General features: G+C 35.5%; 1 protein-coding gene across 4 annotated transcripts; it reads right to left on the bottom strand.

The window, feature by feature from the left end:
- On the bottom strand, nt 1,251–17,423 carry LOC109706718 (calcium-transporting ATPase 8, plasma membrane-type-like). 4 transcript variants are annotated; one of them, XM_020227687.1, is made up of 35 exons: nt 17,228–17,421; nt 16,887–17,099; nt 15,543–15,659; nt 15,418–15,460; nt 14,788–14,903; nt 14,576–14,707; nt 14,376–14,465; nt 13,652–13,721; nt 12,340–12,410; nt 12,149–12,232; nt 11,983–12,060; nt 11,823–11,894; nt 11,126–11,209; nt 10,930–11,012; nt 10,748–10,856; nt 10,614–10,669; nt 10,445–10,487; nt 10,280–10,363; nt 9,624–9,761; nt 8,933–8,998; nt 8,750–8,848; nt 7,214–7,324; nt 6,731–6,898; nt 6,423–6,482; nt 5,650–5,814; nt 5,397–5,513; nt 5,199–5,297; nt 4,977–5,114; nt 4,275–4,375; nt 4,091–4,136; nt 3,847–3,981; nt 3,337–3,444; nt 3,144–3,235; nt 2,520–2,611; nt 1,251–1,639 (listed from the first exon to the last, which is right to left on the bottom strand). In XM_020227687.1, exons 2-35 carry the CDS (start codon nt 17,046–17,048, stop codon nt 1,608–1,610), a joined length of 3,261 nt encoding a protein of 1,086 aa, XP_020083276.1. In that variant the 5' UTR covers nt 17,049–17,099; nt 17,228–17,421; the 3' UTR covers nt 1,251–1,607. The 4 variants fall into 4 exon arrangements, with proteins under 4 accessions (XP_020083276.1, XP_020083277.1, XP_020083274.1 ...); XM_020227688.1 differs by lacking the exon at nt 1,251–1,639 and adding an exon at nt 1,729–1,985 and having other exon boundaries at nt 17,228–17,423; XM_020227685.1 differs by lacking the exon at nt 1,251–1,639 and adding an exon at nt 1,973–2,104 and having other exon boundaries at nt 17,228–17,423.

Genomic DNA, 18,761 nt, shown 5'->3' with positions numbered 1-18,761 from the left:
GTATTAATCCTATTGAGTTTATTCAAATATCTGAGATTTTTTGATAGGATCAAGACGTGTCCTGTGAAATAATCACTTATACGTAAAAATTATTTGAACTACCAAATTTTGAAACGGACAAAGTGGGGGAGGAAAAGGACAAGCTTTGGATGGTGACAATAGAAACACAGTTAACAACACATTAGGATCCAACTCACACTCCACACATTATGAAGCATCTCATCTCATCTCATCTCATAATGAATGTATATATCTAGTAAGCAATGTACCTGCACATGTTGTTAAGTGTTTATATATGCACATAGCAAAAGCATGCATCTTCACATGCATTGTATTTCCCCCCAAGTGGACTATGAAGAATCCTCCAACAAACTCCACCTCTTTAACTCTCCTATACATGGAAGAATCTCTTGGGTGGGCCTAGAGCACCAAGTCATTTAAATCAACTCAATTCACAATATTAAAATTTATTTTAGTTGGAGATTATACGATGAAAGCCTAATCAAAAGTAGTATGATCACTTACTTGATATTTATAAAGTAGCTTTCAATCTGCACTTTTAAAAATAACAACTAAAGCTCGTGATCTAGTGGTTTATTTGTGAAGTATATACTATGAATATCAATATCTAAAAAAGGAAAAAAAAAATTTAGCATATAATTATCCCCTATTGGCCCCTTATAAGTTTGTAGTCTAATACAAATATTATAATTCTCGCAAAAAACTTTTAAAATATATATAAAAAAAGTTTAAAATTTGAATACATAGTCAATCATAATGGCTTATTAAACTGTTTAATTACGCTTTTATTGAGGATCTTCTCAACAAAATCACGTTTCTAAAATAGTATCAAAGAACCAAAATTTATTTTTTTATACACACACCTACATGCGCGCACACACAGATGACCAATGTCAGCCATGTACACCTTACTTTTGGGTATAAACTTTACATCCAAATTAAATTTTATCAACCCTTAGATTTAGGGTGGTAAGTAAGATTTACAATGAATATTATTATTATCTCATTACTATTGGTTAATGTGGTTCGAGGATGATGACTCGTAAGTGACCCTATATCCGAAATGAAAACCGATCCGAACACAACCCGGCCCGACCTAACCATTTGCCAGAGTTGCTATGGGACAAACTACAGCAGATTAAAGAAATAACCACGATCCACAGTTCAAAATAAGATAGTTGAAAAAAAGAACAATCTGAAAACTAGCATGCAAAAGATCTAATCCTAAGTTCCGAACTGAGATGGTATTTGTCTTAAAAGAGTTGGAACAGAAACATGATTCCACCACAGGTGTTACAAAAACGATTGAAACTACGTCGTAATTTTGTTTCACTCGATCCCGAGATTGTAGATTACAAAAGAAAAAAAAAAACTATAATAACAATAACCAGCAACACAATTCAGGAGTTTGTGTTTGTTATTAAGCACACATTTTATAGTTGTACACAATAATAGACACATGCTTCACATATAATCGGATATATGGACAAGCTAATGTTAGTACATAACGTAGGAAGCAAGGTGGAATCTTCTTAGTTAGCAAAAATATTCACACAATCAGAAGAGCAAACTGCACTTCGCACTTACTATGCAGTTCCCTGACGCTCGGCATCGCCATCTGCAAAAAAAGAAAAGAAAGGGACATGTAGCAAGTTGAATATAGTTTATTATAGCTTATTACAGTGCCAAATACCATACTACGCGATCGACATAAATTTTTCCATTTTTCAATTGAGAAAATATAATATTTTCCATTTAGGAAAATGTGTATGCAGGTCCATTGACTACTCAGGCAATTTCACGGAAGTCCCTGACTCCCTATCTTTCCATGTAAATCCCCTTAGTCTCAAGTTTTTGTTTCATAACAATTCCCTCTGAGCATCTTTTTGTGACAATAGAAGAAGACTATTGTGCACTAACTTAAAAACTTTTCTCTTACAGTTTTCCTTAAGGGGCTGCTTGACCTGCAGTAAGATTGGATAAGGTGTTATCTGCATAGTGTTTAAAGAACATCTTCATCAGATTCTCTTTCCGGCAGAAGTAGACAAATTATATTTTCTGCCCACCTCATTTCTGGCTCCCACTGTTGTAGAAAAAGAGCAGACCTTTTTTTAGTTGCAAAATGCTCTACCGAAGGTAAACTATTACTGAAAGCAAAAGTGAAAACAGGGCCAAACAAGCAGTAAGGACAGTTGGGCTGGTGTCCGGTTACTGTCTATCAAAAGGCCAAGTTATATTTTCTGCCCGACCTGATTACCAAAATAAGTTTTACAAGAGTAAACCTGTAGAAGTTGAAAAGTATGAAAAATTGAAAATATTTCGGAATGCTCTTAGATTCCACTATAAGGTTGGGAATCTTATGGGGAAAAACAAACTTAAGAAATTAGGAATTTACTTGAAAATATAAAAATCTGGGGATTATTTGAAAATATCAAGGACCTGTATATAACTGGTATCCTTCTATCATTTAAAGTAACATTGGAAAAACAAAAGGGTACCTTGTTGGGGGCTTTTCCAGCACCGTCTGAAATACTCCAGAAAAGGAATATTGGGAACTGGAATGAACTTTCCGACAAGCGCCAAAGGCCAACTGAAAGAATAAGAAGCAGAAGATATGATAGGTTGTAGTTAAAAATTTTGGTTAGAAAATGTTTTTCTTTCGAAAGAAATGAGTGGAGAAGAATAATGCGAGTTACTTAAGAAAATTGGCACACTAATTACTTCACTTTCTAGTTCTGCTACTTTAATAGCTGAGACTTCAGTGCGCAAATATCCTTGAGAATAATTATGATATGGATTACTCAAATTTGGTGGCCCTGAATTTGATCCTGATTTCTATTAAGCCCTCAAGAGTTTCAAGTTTTCACTTTGACAGTTTAGTCATAAAGGAACATCAATTAAGTTATTTCGTTACGACAACTGTGGAGAGAAAAAAGGAGAAAGAAAAGGCCACATGCTCACCACCATCAGAACTTAAACCTTTCAGAGGACATAATTGAGATGAGGGCCAAACTTAAGAGGACTAAATTTCTTACCCATATGATATATAAAAAAATTTACAATTTGAAATGCTCGTGCCATTTTAGAAAAAGCTGGGGGCATAACAATGGATGCAGCAGTACCTTACAAAGCCAATACCAATTGAAACCAGCCAGAGTTTCCAGTTAAGCCTAACAGTCGAAGTAAACCTCCCAAGAAACTCAATGATCAAGACCTACCAAAATAGGAGCAGCAATGTTGCTCAACACATAAATAAAAAAGATTCAAAGAAGCTGAAGGCCTTAAATATTTAAACAGTTTCTGCAGGATCTTTACCTGAAGAAGAATGGTCACGGCTATTATACCCATGAAGAAACCATTCTTCGTGACTCCTCTGAAGATGTTCTTTTCATCAGGTTTTCGAGCATTGAACTCGTTGAAGATCTGGCAGGAAGAAGTCGCAAGAGAATAACAGTCACATTTGAACATCGATATATTACAAGGGGCTGTCACATATATACCCCTATAATCATTTGTCTACATTTATACCCCTGTGAAATCGGAATTTGAATATGTAAAAGTGCAGTTTCCAAGTTCAAGAGTAATCCAATTCACTGGGAGAAGTTGGTTTTCTATTGAATAAAAGGTTCTAGAGGAGGACACTTTGTAAGTAAAAGAATAGACACAAGAAACAAAGCATTTCATGCGCATACACATAAGAATTCAGATGTTGCGCGGATATATATATATAGATAAACAAATTTGGAAGTTACATATTTAAGATCTCAAAGGTATATATGCCAAGCCAAGTTCAACAAGAATTCGAAGGCAAGCTAATTGACTTACTTGACAGAGAACAAATGTGTTAAAGATGAAGGTATTTTTCACTCTCTCAGCATGATCTCGACTATCATGCTTCAATCTTAGTATACTCCTGCCGGCGAAGTTGAAAATAAGGAGGACAGTAACTTGATAAACAGCCTGTAATTTTACACGCAAACAAATGAGAGGAAATTGTCTTACTTTATCAGCCACTTTCATTTATAAATACTGACCGAATTTACTGGTCATGCATGAAATAATACTGAACCTGTATTATTAGATTTCTCCACATAATATTTGTTATGAGAGGTTCCCTGCAAAAAAAAATCAACTCAGTTCAGGTGGTTAGAATGCAGGAAAGCCCCCTTCATGTGATTTCCACTTTGCCACCTTAAAATATGTAAACTATACCCTGTATAATAGTTAAGCAAATGTTAGAAAAGAACTATAACCTTCGACCAACAGGGGATCTTTTCATAAGTTTGTCTGTTGGTGGTTCGGTTGCCAAAGCAAGAGCTCCAAGAGTGTCCATGATGAGGTTGACCCAAAGAAGCTGTTATAGACAAGAAAAGGTAAGGTTCACAACCGAAAAGTGAAAAAGAAAAGCAATATTTGTTAACAAAAAACAAAACGATTTATTAAGTTAACAATAATATCTGAATTGTATGAAAATTCCTTGGTTTGTGTATGTTTTTTTTTTGGCGCAGATGGTGCATACCCTTCCAGCAGAAAGAAATATTACTTCAAGTGTTAAACCATTTGGCAGATAATAATAAAGAAAATAGGAGAAATAGAAATTAAAATAGCAATTCAGAACTGTATAAAACTAAAACCAAGTTATATTATAAAATGGACTTTTGCCAAAAAAGACAAAAATACCCCCATTTTCAATTTTGTAGAGAGGAGACACTTTCTTGTTTTGCAACTTAAGCCTGCAATTTATGCAATTGTAGTTCTGAACACTGCATTAATTAATAAAAAAAAATGTGCCTTGAAATCATGTGCTGGAGCAGTTAGGTCCTAAAGTTAAAAAGCAGACTAAAGTTGGCAAAAAGGAGAAAAAAAAAAAGTGTTCTTCCAAAAATTCAAACCAAAAAGGCCTTAGAAAAATCTGATTTTTGCGTGCTTAAAGCGTCATTGAGAGTATGTCCAACCTGAACAGCATTAAGAGGCACATCACCGGATGAGATAGCAGCAATCACATTAATCACTAGTGCTGCAACATTCACAGTGAGCTGGAACTGGATAAATTTCTGAATATTTGCATACACGGAGCGACCCCACCGTACAACCTAAAAAAAGGCAAAAGAAAATTTCTTACTACTTTGAAGATTACGCAGAAAAGCCTGAATGATCTATATACCGATTAGACTCGCCTTAACAACTGACGCAAAATTGTCGTCCAATATAATGATGTCAGAGCTTTCTTTTGCAACTTCTGTGCCCTGAATACCCATCGCAAGACCTATATCTGCCTAAACAACAAAATAAACCAAAGCGTTCAAGTAAATTAAGCAAGGCAAGTTGAGCAGCTTAATAGAATTCAATAAGAAAGTGCTATAGATGTATCAAACCTCGTGTAATGCAGGAGCATCATTAGTACCGTCTCCAGTAACAGCAACCACATGGCCTTTCTTCTTTAATGCTTGTACAAGTAGTAGCTTGTCATTTGGAGAGGACCTTCCCATCACCTATTAATGACATCAACGACTTAAAGATTTGCTAGGTACTATGAGATATAACATCACTGCAGGTTACATCAGTACAGGTAATTTGAAGTTTTCCCTGAATAATACTGAAGTGGTCCCATAGTTTTCTAGAACATACTGTTATCTTTTCAGCAATTGCTTCTCTGTCTCCTTCAGACAAGGCGCGGAATGCTCTGCCCTCTATAACTGTTGGCTCTGTCACAGCAACACCTGAGTCAAGTATCCCGCACTCCAATGCTATGGCTTTAGCAGTCTGAATATTATCTCCAGTGACCATTCGTACCTAAATAATGCAAAGACAATTAATCGTAGAATTAACATCCGTAAATGATCTATAATATAGGCGTCAACCAAACGATTAAAATATGAAGCAAGAATGTACAGTACTGTAAACAGAAAAAGTCCAAAAAAAACTTATATATATTACACAAATAGAACTTTAGAAAGCTAAAGAAACTGCTCAGCACTTTCTTTCCTGAATGTAATGTCTCAGCAATCTGTAAGGACAAGGTGCAAAAGCTGCAAAACACATAGAACTAACACTATCATGCTTGTAAGGTTTACCATTTTCTAGCTGTCAGGTGCTGATTTAATTATAACTAGGAGAATTTATAGTGGAAAATGAAGAAAAAAAATATATCATGAGATTCAGTTCAAACGTTCATCAAAATAGTACTGCTGAACACAAATAATAGAGCCTTTTAACTGTAACACAATTGTTTTCTTTGTATAGCTAACAGACTATTTCTACAATGGAGATTAAATTATTTAAGCGATGTAGAAATGTTACAAACCCAGTGTGAGAGAAAGGATTGTTTCAGGTTTTACTAGATTGAAATTTACAAGTCTCTCACGCATTCTCACAAATGAAACATATGATAAACAGGATACCTTGACACCTGCAGTAGTGCATAATTTTACAGCATCCTTCACTCCTGGACGACATGGATCCTACAGACACAAAAAGAAAATTTTACCAAATAACTAGAAAGAAATGAGATCAAAGAAATAGTAATAGTATAAAACAAACTCGCTTCATGCAAAGATTACACATTGCAATGGCAAAGTATAATAATAAAAAATAATTACCATATCGTAATTTTATTGTTTTCTTCGTAACTCTATAAAATGATCAGATAGCGTGAGAAGAACAAAAAGAAGAATTACAAAACTAAGAAATGTACATCTAAAGCATATACCTTTATGCCAACTATACCAAGCAGAATAAGATCATCCCCGGGCAATTCCCAGTTGCTTAATTGCTCGCCCTTTGGAACTTTCTCTAAATCATATGGACGGTATGCAAAAGCAACACAACGTAGGCTAGCTTCTGCCATATCTACGATTGATTTCTGGTACTCATTCATCTACAAAAGTCCAAGAGTTAAAAAGAACCTAAAATTAAGGGCTAATTATAAATTGAGTCTCAAAGTTTTACCAAATTGAGTTTTGACTTCCAATCATAACAAGTTTATCCATGAAGTTTGACTTCAGTAATTCAATTTAGTTCTCAAAGTTTCATTTTTTAACAATTCAGTCCTTGAGAGTCCGACCACAAACTTCAGGGACAAAATTGTTACAACGAAAATAAAAGGATAAACTCAAATGAAGGTTAAATTCACAGAAAATTTGTTACTAGCCTCAAAATTAAAGAAGTGGTATATAATGCTGAAGATGTTTACCTTTTCGGGAGTCAGAGAATGAACCAGACCATCTGCAGATAGCCAGCTTTTACAAGAAGCCAGGACTAATTCAGCAGCACCTTTCCAGTGTATATGAACATTATTGTCTACCTGCGATGACAAATCGCTATGCACATAACTATAGATGTTGTCCCAGTTATCACAAAGATATTCAGAACATAGAGTCACTCATGTTTTGAAAAATTTGTACTCAATGGAGATGAGAAATGGGAAAATATTGGACGTCAAACAGTTGATACTGTACAACCATTCAGTGAGGAAAATGAAATGGTAAAATACTTGCCTTCTAATTTATGCTCTATAACATAAAACATTATAGCAGGCGAAATCAGGCAGCAACTTGAATTTGTAGACAATGCCAAGAGCACAATTGTCCGTGAAATCATTTGCTACCAACATTATATTAACAAGTATTTGAGTATCTTACATACAGCTTTAAAAGCAGGAATGGAGAGCAAAAGAGCAGCAAGGTCTTAATAAATTATAACGCTAGTTGGACTAATAGAAATGACATGCTGGCAAAGCAGCAATCAAACTAAATGGGTTCATAGTTCATAGTATAGAACAAGTCAAGGTTATAGTGAATGCGAAATCTTTGATAAAGGAATGGCACAAATGATTCCCATAATGAGAAAACTATTTAGGTCAAAAACCTCCACTTTGGGAGATATTCCACCGGTCTCAGGAAACTATATCAAGTGTAGCTCTTAAATGCTGCTTTGGACACACGAAATAACAAATAAGACAAATTTATCTACACCCCCTAAAACAACTTAAAAATCTTGATCAAAGAGTTAAGAGATTCCAGCTACATTCAAGCACTACGATCTTTATTGCTAAAACAAAAACAAAGAACAAAGGCTCACATATGAGCCAATATGATAGATATGTTGACAAATAGGGAGCCAAAGGAAAGGGCCCAGAAACTGTTGAGAGACAGCCAAATCTCTCGCCAGAACTTTCTAATTGTACAGTAACACAAACTAGAGAACTGTCAAGTATACGGAAATATCTTGATAATAGTGCAAACACTAATTTTTTGAATTAGTAACTAGACCAAAAGGTTCATGTGCTACAAAAATAATAAAACAATAATATACATGGTGACAAGCTAGAAAGTGATGTTAAATAAAACGAAACAACCGTTATTCTCTAAAAGCTAAAGCAGATAGAGAACGGCATTTAAATATTTTATATTTAACACTCCCCCTCACGTCTGGGCTCGAGACTTTTCGCTAGGCCCATGAAGTGGACTTGAATTAAATGGGAGAAAATTAATAATGTTGAAAAGCCTGGCGTGACTCGAACTCGGGACCTTCTACTCTGATACAATGTTAAAATAATATAAAACAACCGTTATTCTCTAAAAACTTAAGCTGGTAGAGAACAATGCTTAAATATTTTATATTTAACAAGTGATAGAGGCTGACCTAGAGAAACAATGATAAAATGAAAATTGGATTACATCAAATAATGAACCAATTCAATCAGCAACATTATGCAGAATAATCATACCAGCTGTACTGCAACACCACCACGTTTCTTCTCCGAGCTGAAAGGGAAGACATGAATGATTGAAGATTTTGATCTCACATCACTAAACTTCATCCCCATCTATATTAAGAAAAATAAAATGGTTAACAAGAAAGATTAGGGAAAACCGATGATGATAAAATCAAGAAAAACATGATTTTGTACCTTGACGCCCCATGAAAGGATGGCTTTTTCAGTAGGTGAGCCTGTGACCTCAGTAGCTCCACCATCCTATTGAACACGAATTCCACTTAGAGAATTAATAAAAAGGCACAGCTATAAGTATCTTTCTTCATAAAAAACTGATAAAATCACACAGAAATTGGTCAATTTATCACACTGGATAGAAGCCACATCAACCACAAAAGACAAACATAGTATATGGAGATTTTATAAGGCGGTGTTGAATGCCATCCATACCAACTCATGCTTTCAATGCAGCCATACAACCAATTTTACAAAAATAACTTTTGTATTAGGAAAAAGGGTGCAGTTCACTAGTCTAAGGGGCTTGCAAGGTAAGAATGTGCGTCAACATATAGTTCCTGATTATACAATCTTCTATGAGTTTGAAGAAGCTACTTCAATTTTATATTGGACTATCTTTACAAGAGAAAATCACTGTTGGACCCAAGTCTAGGAGCATCTGCTCATCTCGCTAGAAATCATTATCAAATCAAACAGCCTTAACAGTTAACGTCCAGAATCCAGATTACCAATTAGTACTAAATTTTGCCCTGTTGCAGCTGACCATATCTAGGTTAGATTAAGAGGACAAGTAATACGTTAAAGACAAATCAGAAATTATGCAATAAAAACTTTCCATAGCAAGTAGAAATAAGAAAGAGACATTCACCTCTGGCTCAAAAACACTGCCTGTTGTATTCTGAGCAATGCCTTCAATCACTACAGAAGATGCAGCTGCTGACAACACTTTAGTATTCTCTGGAAGATCTAACTTCGTTCCGCCAACATAAGCCTCCACAACTGTCATCTACATCATTAGGATAAACGTTCTATTGTTTATAAGCGCAATTGTAGAAAACTAAATCCATAAATCAAAAGGATTCTGTGACAATCCATGTTAAACACTGACTAAACTTTCAAAATATAAAAGGTTAACATGTTTGGGCCATCCCCAACTTAGGTAGAAGCCGGTCCTTGAAGTTCATCTTTTTTGGCTCTGAACACTGCAATTTACACAAGGTTCCCTTAGAGCTAATGGTCACTATAAACTTTTTTGCTGGAACATTCTGTAACATAACAGAAAATTTTTTAACTTGACAGAATTCTATAAGCTTGCAATGCAAAACCGTCCAGTTTGACAGAAGCTGACCACCGAAAACAAATAACATATTAGTTGGAGGATTCAAATCCAAAAAAATTTACATTCGGGGACCCATTTTGGAATAATGAGCTTAATTTAGGGTGTCCAAATCCCCCCGCACCTGCCCCCACAAACAAAAAAAAAAAAAGAGAGAGGTAATAGCAGGTAAACAGCAATAGCCAAACCTGATTTAAGGTCAGAGTCCCAGTCTTGTCACTGCAAATTGTTGTTGCTGATCCCATTGTTTCACAAGATGAAAGCCTGCGAACCTGTGACAAGGCAGTCTTATTCGAAGTACTTCCTTTGCAACTAAAGAACGTTACTTGTACAAAATTAGTAGTTATATTTACCAGGGCCTTGTCTCTCATCATTTTTCGCATTGAATATGCTAGGCTGAAGAACAAGAATGAATAACCAAATAAATGTACATATAAATAAATACATAAATAATCTACATGCAGGCCAAAAGTGAAAGTAAGCTTCACAAAAAAACTATGTAAAGATGTAAGAGTTCCATACGTTAAGGTTACAGCCAAAGGAAGCCCTTCAGGCACTGCGACGACGACAATAGTTACCTAGTAACAGTCAAAAAAAGTAAGCCACTAAAGCAAAATAACATACTATTTCCTAATAATCATTCTGATAAAACATACTGCAACAGTCAAGATTTTAATAGCTCCATTGAATGCTTCCTTTACACTTGTCTTTCCCTTTATAAACTGAGCAGTTCCATCAGGATTCTTAGTATGTCCGGTAAAGTATCTGAAAAATTTTAGAGAGAGAATTTGTTATTACATGTCCATTGTACTATTGTATTGATAACCACTTTACATACCTGATCCACAGGACTACAAGGACCGCCCCAGCAACTGTCAACCCTACCATACCAATAAAAGTAGCAACACCATTCAGCCGCACCTATTTTGCAGGGAAAAAGGAAATAGTCACTAGAGCAATATCAGTGTAAGGTCTTATCCACATCACGACTATTTGCAATTAAAAGACCATCTTATATTGCGAACAGATAAAACCTGCAAGGGAGTTTCTTCACCATTATCCTCGGATATGTTGGCCATCAATAGACCCCATTCAGTATTGATTCCAACAGCAGATACCTTGATGTAAAAGTAGAAGAAGTTTTTTTAAAAAAAAGCGACAAATAAAAACCAAAAGAAATAGCCTGAGAAAAGAAGTCCAAAAAAATATGAAATATCAAATAATCATAATTATTCAGAAGGATGAAGCAAACAAGTGGATAACTGAAGAAGCATTGGAATCAGGATAGTTTAGTTTTCAAATTGCAGAAATGCTCATGCAGCCTACCACATTCCACTAACCGATTATAGTTAGCATTTGAAAAGCGAAACCAATATTTGAACACTGCATTTGCATAATTCAGTATATTCACATCGAAATATAATTATTATCTCTAGAGCTCTTCCGAGAACCTAGCAGGGTAGAAAAATAGCAAATCTTTCTATCTATCAATTAAATTAGTACTATAAATGGTATCTTGAGTTGCTATGATGCCGGCATAAATGTTGACAAACAACATTTCCAACTAAAGAAATCTATCTATGTGCTAATGAGAGGGAAAAGCGCATTTAGCATTTCTTTCGCATAAAAAGAACTGTGCCATTCAGAACATATTCATATCCGCACTACATGGTGCATCTTATACAACAATATCATATCACACAAAATACCCTTTTAGATTCATATACTGACCAACATTGTACCATAGCCATCAGCAACTTTGCAGCCAGACATCAAAAAGGGTGCCTTTTGATCCTTATGGACCTGTCAAAAAGAAAAATACTGTTTTCATACCGGAACATCTCAATACATATAAAAATAATCTTTAGGTTAGACATGGTGGAAGACTCACAATCTTAGCTTCTCCAGTCATACTCGATTCATCAATTGCAAGAGAATGACCAGAAATCAGAATGCCGTCAGCAGGAACCTTATAAAACATGCAAAGAATGCAAAGAAGTTAGGAAAATGGAACAATAGAAACCTATTTACTTAAAAACTCTTGGTCGTCTCCTTACTTGATCACCAATTTTAAGGGGAACAACGTCACCAACAACAAGATCAAATATTGAAGTTTCAATCCTTCGACCGCCTCTGATCACCTAAGTATTGCACAGTAGCTTATTAAACAGTCCTACTTGCAAAACACAAATTGCATAACTAGAAAAGAAATAAATTCAGATAAGCATTCTCACGCAACCATACACACCTCCAACTGTATATTTTGTTTCTCTTCATTCAGAACTTGGAACTGTAGAGATTGTCTGTAATCACTGATTGCTGAGGAATGGGGGGGAAAAGAGGAAGAACAAGAACAAAAAAAAATGCAGTCCAGTGAATTAATGTATATTATATTATAGTACCCACCAATTAAAAGCCTAACATGGTGCAGTTCCACAATTTTCATGAGTTGAATGGAAATATTTGCGTCCAGAGAAAGGGAACATCAACAAAAAGGAAAATAGTATGTTATCATTATTCCAATTTCTCATATCACAAGTTTATCAATTTTAGAAAACAAGAAGATTTCCATGAGCAACAATCATCATAGTACAGCAATAAAAATTCACAAAGCATCAAGGAATTTATGATGATACTCAACAATTTCCAACAGGAACTCATGAAGATGCTCCTCAATGTCACCGAGCATCCTGATTCTCAAATACAAACACAAGGTGTTTTGTGGATCTTATCCAGAGCAAAAAAAAGCTTCACCAAACTTTTCAAAAACAGAATTTGAGATTGAAAAGGAGGCAAATAAAACACTTGCATGCAGAGATAGAACAACTAATGTCTAATTTAAACTGATCAGTAATTGTGATATCGACAGAGTGCCTCATCTTACACCATAAGCAATTCGACTGACTAACATGACAGAGAAAAAAAAAAGAAAAAAACAATTAACTAGTGGCTACATCTAGGACATTTCAACCTACCTTAACTCACTGCTTATTTACATGATACTTCAAAAGACAGTCTATACTCTGTACTAACCTGTATACGATAATGGCTTTATTCATTCCTTCAAGTAAACACTCTTGCAAATTGGCATATATTTGGAAAAACATCATAAATCACTATAAGAAAAATATTTTCTGGCTTGCACAACACTTCCAACAATTGAAATCCTCAGCTTCATTAACACTAGCATAAGAATCTACATATTAATACACATTAATTTGAGAAATATAACCCAAAGAAGAATTTCTATTTCTTCTCCCATGTTGGTTAGAATTTATCATAACCAAACTAAGTTAAGAAACATGCTGCTGTAGTTTTGTGTTTGAGAAAAATTAGTTCAAAAAATTAAAATCCACTAAATTTTTGGCTAAGTGTTCAACCTTAAATGACACAAGTAAGAAACTGAAATTGTCCTTCAGTTGACTTAAAATAATAATAATTGCTTCATAAGCACAAAAATTGACAGAAAAAGTTGCTAGCATGTCAGGCACAAATAACAAGACAAGAAATGCATGAATGAAGGTAAAACGATAAATGACATGTAGGATAGATAATATTACCTGTAACAAGTATAACAAGAATAACAGCAAAAGCAATGCTTCCACCATCATACCATCCTTCACTTACACTCTGAATACAATTGAAGCACATGAAAAATAAAAAGTTAGATAACATAATCCACAAATATAGTTTACAGATAATTTAGAAAGCACTCCTCTATTGCAAGAGGATGTCAAAAAAGAAATTGTGGCATGGACAGTCTTTTAATATTACAAGACCTTCCCAAGTTGGAGAAGCTTAAGTGGACCAGAAGTTCTCAAAAATCTCAAAAAATTGTAAGACCAAAAGTTGCAGATTGGGAGACAGGTCCAAATATGTTTATTTTTCCCTTGTTGAGTTCACTGGTCCTTAAAATTTGATTGGCTACCACTTATTTGCTTTAAATATTGTAACTACAGACCTACAATTAGTAAGTGTACCCATAAAATCTATCTGTTACGGACTAGTGGGGGCCCAAACATAGGTGACAACTCAGCTTCCATGGAAAGGGAAGAACTGAGAAAATTCCATATTATAGTTGTAATTTAGATTTGCAACTATTACTCCATTATACGTGTATGATAATTACATAGGAATGCAAGTTGCCATCTCCATCTTATTTCATTACGGTCATTAGAAAATGTACTTGATTCACACACTTACTAAAGTATAGACCTCTATTATTACAATTTTGTATAATAGGACAATCATTAAGCACCAGATAAATTGAACGGTAAAATCTACCTCTGTGGTCATTCCCAATGCCAAAGATATAACTGCAGCTACCATCAGGATGATAAGAGTCAAATCTTGGCAAGCCTCCCATAGGAAAAGCTACATAAGGTAAAGAACATGACATAAAAATTGAGCAATATGAGTTCTCAAAACAAGATTATATAGAAAATAATTTAAATGGTATGAGAGAATGGCCGAAAATATTATACCAAAAAGCTTCTTCCTTTCTTGCGGGGATATGTGTTAGCTCCAAATGCCTCTCTTCTTTGCATTAGTTCCATGTCATCTTCACTTGTTCCTCTGTCTACATTGGATTTTAACATTTTTGCTAGCCCTTTAACCTGTGCAATCATAAAAGCATTTGCATGAGCCATGCATACAAGCAGTAACCAAAGAAATCTGAAATGGCAAAAATACTTGCCCCTCCATATTCCTGAAGAGTGGATAAATTGTGATCCCTGGTCATTGTATTAAGTTGTTCCGCACGAATTAGAAAACCAGCAGCAGCATCCACCAGCTTTCCACCAACAGTATCTACTAAGGAGGTGCAAAAATGCAGATTAAAGATATCAGATAATATTGTAACTAACGATAACAACAGTTAATCTAGTCAAGATAATAATGCGGAACTCTTAACACTACTATGATCAAACTCGAGAGTTAGAAAAACAATAAAGCTGCAACATAAGGAGTGAATATGAGCATAAAATAGCATAATAGACTTTAATCAAATTCAAGCAGTGAAAGGTTACACAATGAGGAAGAAGGAATGGATGAGAGAAAGAGGGAGCAAGAAATACAAGGCCTCTCAATAAAACAACCCTGTTGAATGCACATATGATCATGCAGGTGAGAAGAAGTTACAAGCTTAATTTAGATGGGAATACTATGATAATTACATGTTTTTTCATTTTCAAAGAAGAGTAAATCATTTCGAAGAAGTTATCTTAAGTTTAATGGTCCAAGCCAGATGCTTGTGAGAATACTAACATGTTGAACAGTAACTCATTATGTGAACAAACAATTAAGCAAGAGAAAGCAAGGAAGCTACCAGGTGCCTCTCTTTCCCCAGCCTCCTTGAAAAGAAATGCTGCCTGTGAAATTCAAAATTAGAGTGAACAAGGACATTCTGAAATTTCTGTATAAACTATATCTATCAATATGGTAAAATGATACCCGTATAACTTGAGCATGAGCCCTAATCTTTCTCCTTATGTTCTCCTTCTCTTCCTCCCTTTTCAAGTCAAGAGTGTATCTAAATCGACGGGATGCATTGAGCACAAGAGCAGCTTGCTGAAAGTAAAGAAAGAAAATAATCTTGGTAATCATCACTACCTACTAACATGCTGATTAATACAAGCCCAATTTCACAGTTTCACCAATACAAAATGATAAAAATGAATATATATGAACTTTGGCCATTTTGAATCAACTACCCGGCCTTTTAGAAGTTTGATTTTTGTACCCAATCTTTCAATTTATCTGATATAAGCCATTTAATGGCTCTTCCAGTACAAATTTTAGGCCTATTACTTAATTTAATGAAATTATAGTTGCATAAATTATATGAAATATGCTAGCTAGGCCCATAAAAAATAAACGATGCATTCAAATTTTGAAGTTTAAGGCCATTAAATTGCTCAAAACAAATAAATTAAAAGGTTAGGTAGCAAAATCAAAACTTTTACAGGTCAAGAAGTTGAATCAAAATGGGTGGTAGATTAGATATGTTTCATATATTTTTACCTAACTAAAAAGTATGAAATAAAACTTGACAAAATGAAACACTCTATCACATGATAAAAGGACCGAGGATGATTGAGAAGATCGATGATTTATAAAGTTTTCATGTTTATGGAGTAAATTTGATTTGGTGCTTTGCACTGAATATTGAAGTACTTGGAGACAATAAATGGACTTCTGAATCTTCCACATCTCTCTTCACCAGAATCCCTATACAACATCCTCTAAAAATTCTAACAATCTAACTATCAAGGAATGAGTTACATAACTCTATAATAATACAGAGGAGAGCTACGATACGCATGTATCAACTTGCATGCCCTTTCTTTCTTGACCACAATTTTTACAATGCCAAAATTATTGCAAATGCAAATGTCACATTGGTAAAACATAATTAGTCCAAAGAAGGTTGACTCACATCATCCTCAAATCACTTGTACAGCAGTAACTACCTCCAAATGAATGACAACAAGTTTGCATACGACAGCCGTAGAAACAGTTGCAGAGACAACGAAACTAAGTTCATCTTAACATCATTCAAGCTCACAAAATCAAAACTCCAAACACATTCTCACATTAACGATCAAAAGTTCAACGACAAGAAATAATTAAATGAAGCGCAAATAAATGCTTCAAGAAATAACCTCTATAGCGCAGCTAAGCTCGTTTAATATTGTTCAAGATCCAGTTACGATTAGAAACCACGAGAACGAGTGCCATTGCATCGGAACACGCGAAAAAACCCTAGGTGAACGAATCAAGAAGCGGATAACATACCCTCCACCGTCGGAGGCGCTCGAGGGGGGCGTTCTTGGGGGGAATGTCGAAGGCGTCGTCGCTGGAGGAGCAGATCTCGCCATCGCCGCCGCCGCCGCCTCCTCCGCCGCCGCACTCCTCGTCGTACCTCCGATGGTACCTCTCCGGCGACCGCAGATCCATCCTCTACAACCGTCGCAGGAGAGGTGACACCGCGCGCCCCCGCCGCCGAATCTGCGCCGTCCAACGAGCATCAGACGCTCCACAACATCAGCAACAACAACACAAGATCCACAAGAAGACGCATCCAAAACATCGCGGCGGAGCTCTCCTAGAGAGAGAGAGAGAGAGAAGACACTTACCTCGGATTCAAGCGGGGACGAGGAGAGTGAAAGGAGAGCGAAGAGAGAGAGAGAGAGAGAGAGAGAGAGAGAGAGGCGAGAGAAGCTCCCGTTCCTTCGTCTTCTTCGAAGTCGCTCCTTCCTCGTCCCTTCCTCTTTTTCTCTCTCTCTCTCTCTCTCTCTCCCCCTCTCCCTCTCTCGCCTTTCTAGCTCCTCCTCCCGTGTAGAGAGAGAGAGAGAGAGAGAGAGAGAGAGAGAGGTGAAGTTTCGCGGTAGCTTCGCTCCCGCATGGCCAAAAACCGTAAAAATAAATTAAACAAAATTCCTAAAAATAGAAAACCCCATTTTCCTAAACCCCCGCATACCAACCCCTATGCGGGGACGTCTCCCGACCGTTAGAGTTCAATTCGAACGGACGGATTGGAACTGCGCATAGAGGATTTATGGGGATGTGCTGAGTGGGGGAGTTGGGAAAGCAACGGGCTTGCGTGCTTGGGGGAACGAGCGCACCGTTGGGGGATACGAAGGATTTGAAATGGACCCATGGTAGCCGTCCGATCGCATCAAAAAGTGTGTGGTGTGATTGATCATTTTTATGGGCTTTGTTGTTTGTGGTACTATGAAAATCGTGCTTTTTAACTTTTACACGTTATTTTCGTTTTTAGCAATTATAGCAAGCATTTTACAAATTTGTCCAAAATTTATACATATTATGAATTTGGTAAAATATTATTATTGAAAGAATATTTTATGTTTTTTTTGGGGAGGGCAAATCTATGTGGGTTATAAAAGGAGATAACGATAGATATATATTTGCACCGTATGATTTTCTTATCAGTGATCAATAATTAAATTTTTTTTATACATAATAAAGTTTAACAACTAAATAGAATTTAAAAAAAAAGTTAAGATGATTACTCTCAATATACATATTCATCATCTGTTTGAATGGATGAGCATTTTCTTAAGCACTATTTTTTTTTATTTATTCAAAAACTTAACAGTATTTAATAGATTAGTATAGCATGATCAAATATTTTAAAAACATATTCTATTAAGTACGTAATCATTTTTTTGAAAAAAAAAATAATCTCACCTGCAAAATTCACTCTTTTATCAAATTATAACCATCGAGACCTTTTTAAAAACCTAAAATTAGGCTCTAATTTTTAATCATAAAAAATATATGACATAAATTATTACTCAATTTATTCACTATTTATGTAATTAAAAAAAAAGATTGAGACAGTGAGCCTATACAGTTTACAATTCAATGGGGGAGTTTTTTGGTGAGTTCTTGTCAGGGTGAGAAGTCCACGGTAGTTGACTCAGTTATGTAAGCTGACGTGGCATGAGAACAACATCGATTGTTACATATCATATCAACAATCAACAATGCTACATATATACTAGGGAAACTTCAAATATTACTGTTCTGATTTCGTATTTTTTCACTTTAATATTCTGTAATTTAAAGGTGGATGACCAACTAATGAAAAACCCACTAACCGGCGGGATAGGGATAAAACCAAACAAATTGTTTGGGCACGGTGCC

The sequence above is a fragment of the Ananas comosus genome, linkage group 2, assembly GCF_001540865.1.
Source record: "Ananas comosus cultivar F153 linkage group 2, ASM154086v1, whole genome shotgun sequence".
Lineage (NCBI taxonomy): Eukaryota > Viridiplantae > Streptophyta > Magnoliopsida > Poales > Bromeliaceae > Ananas > Ananas comosus.
The sequence above is the reverse complement of the archived record's forward strand: the minus strand, read 5'-3'. Positions and strand labels throughout refer to the sequence as shown.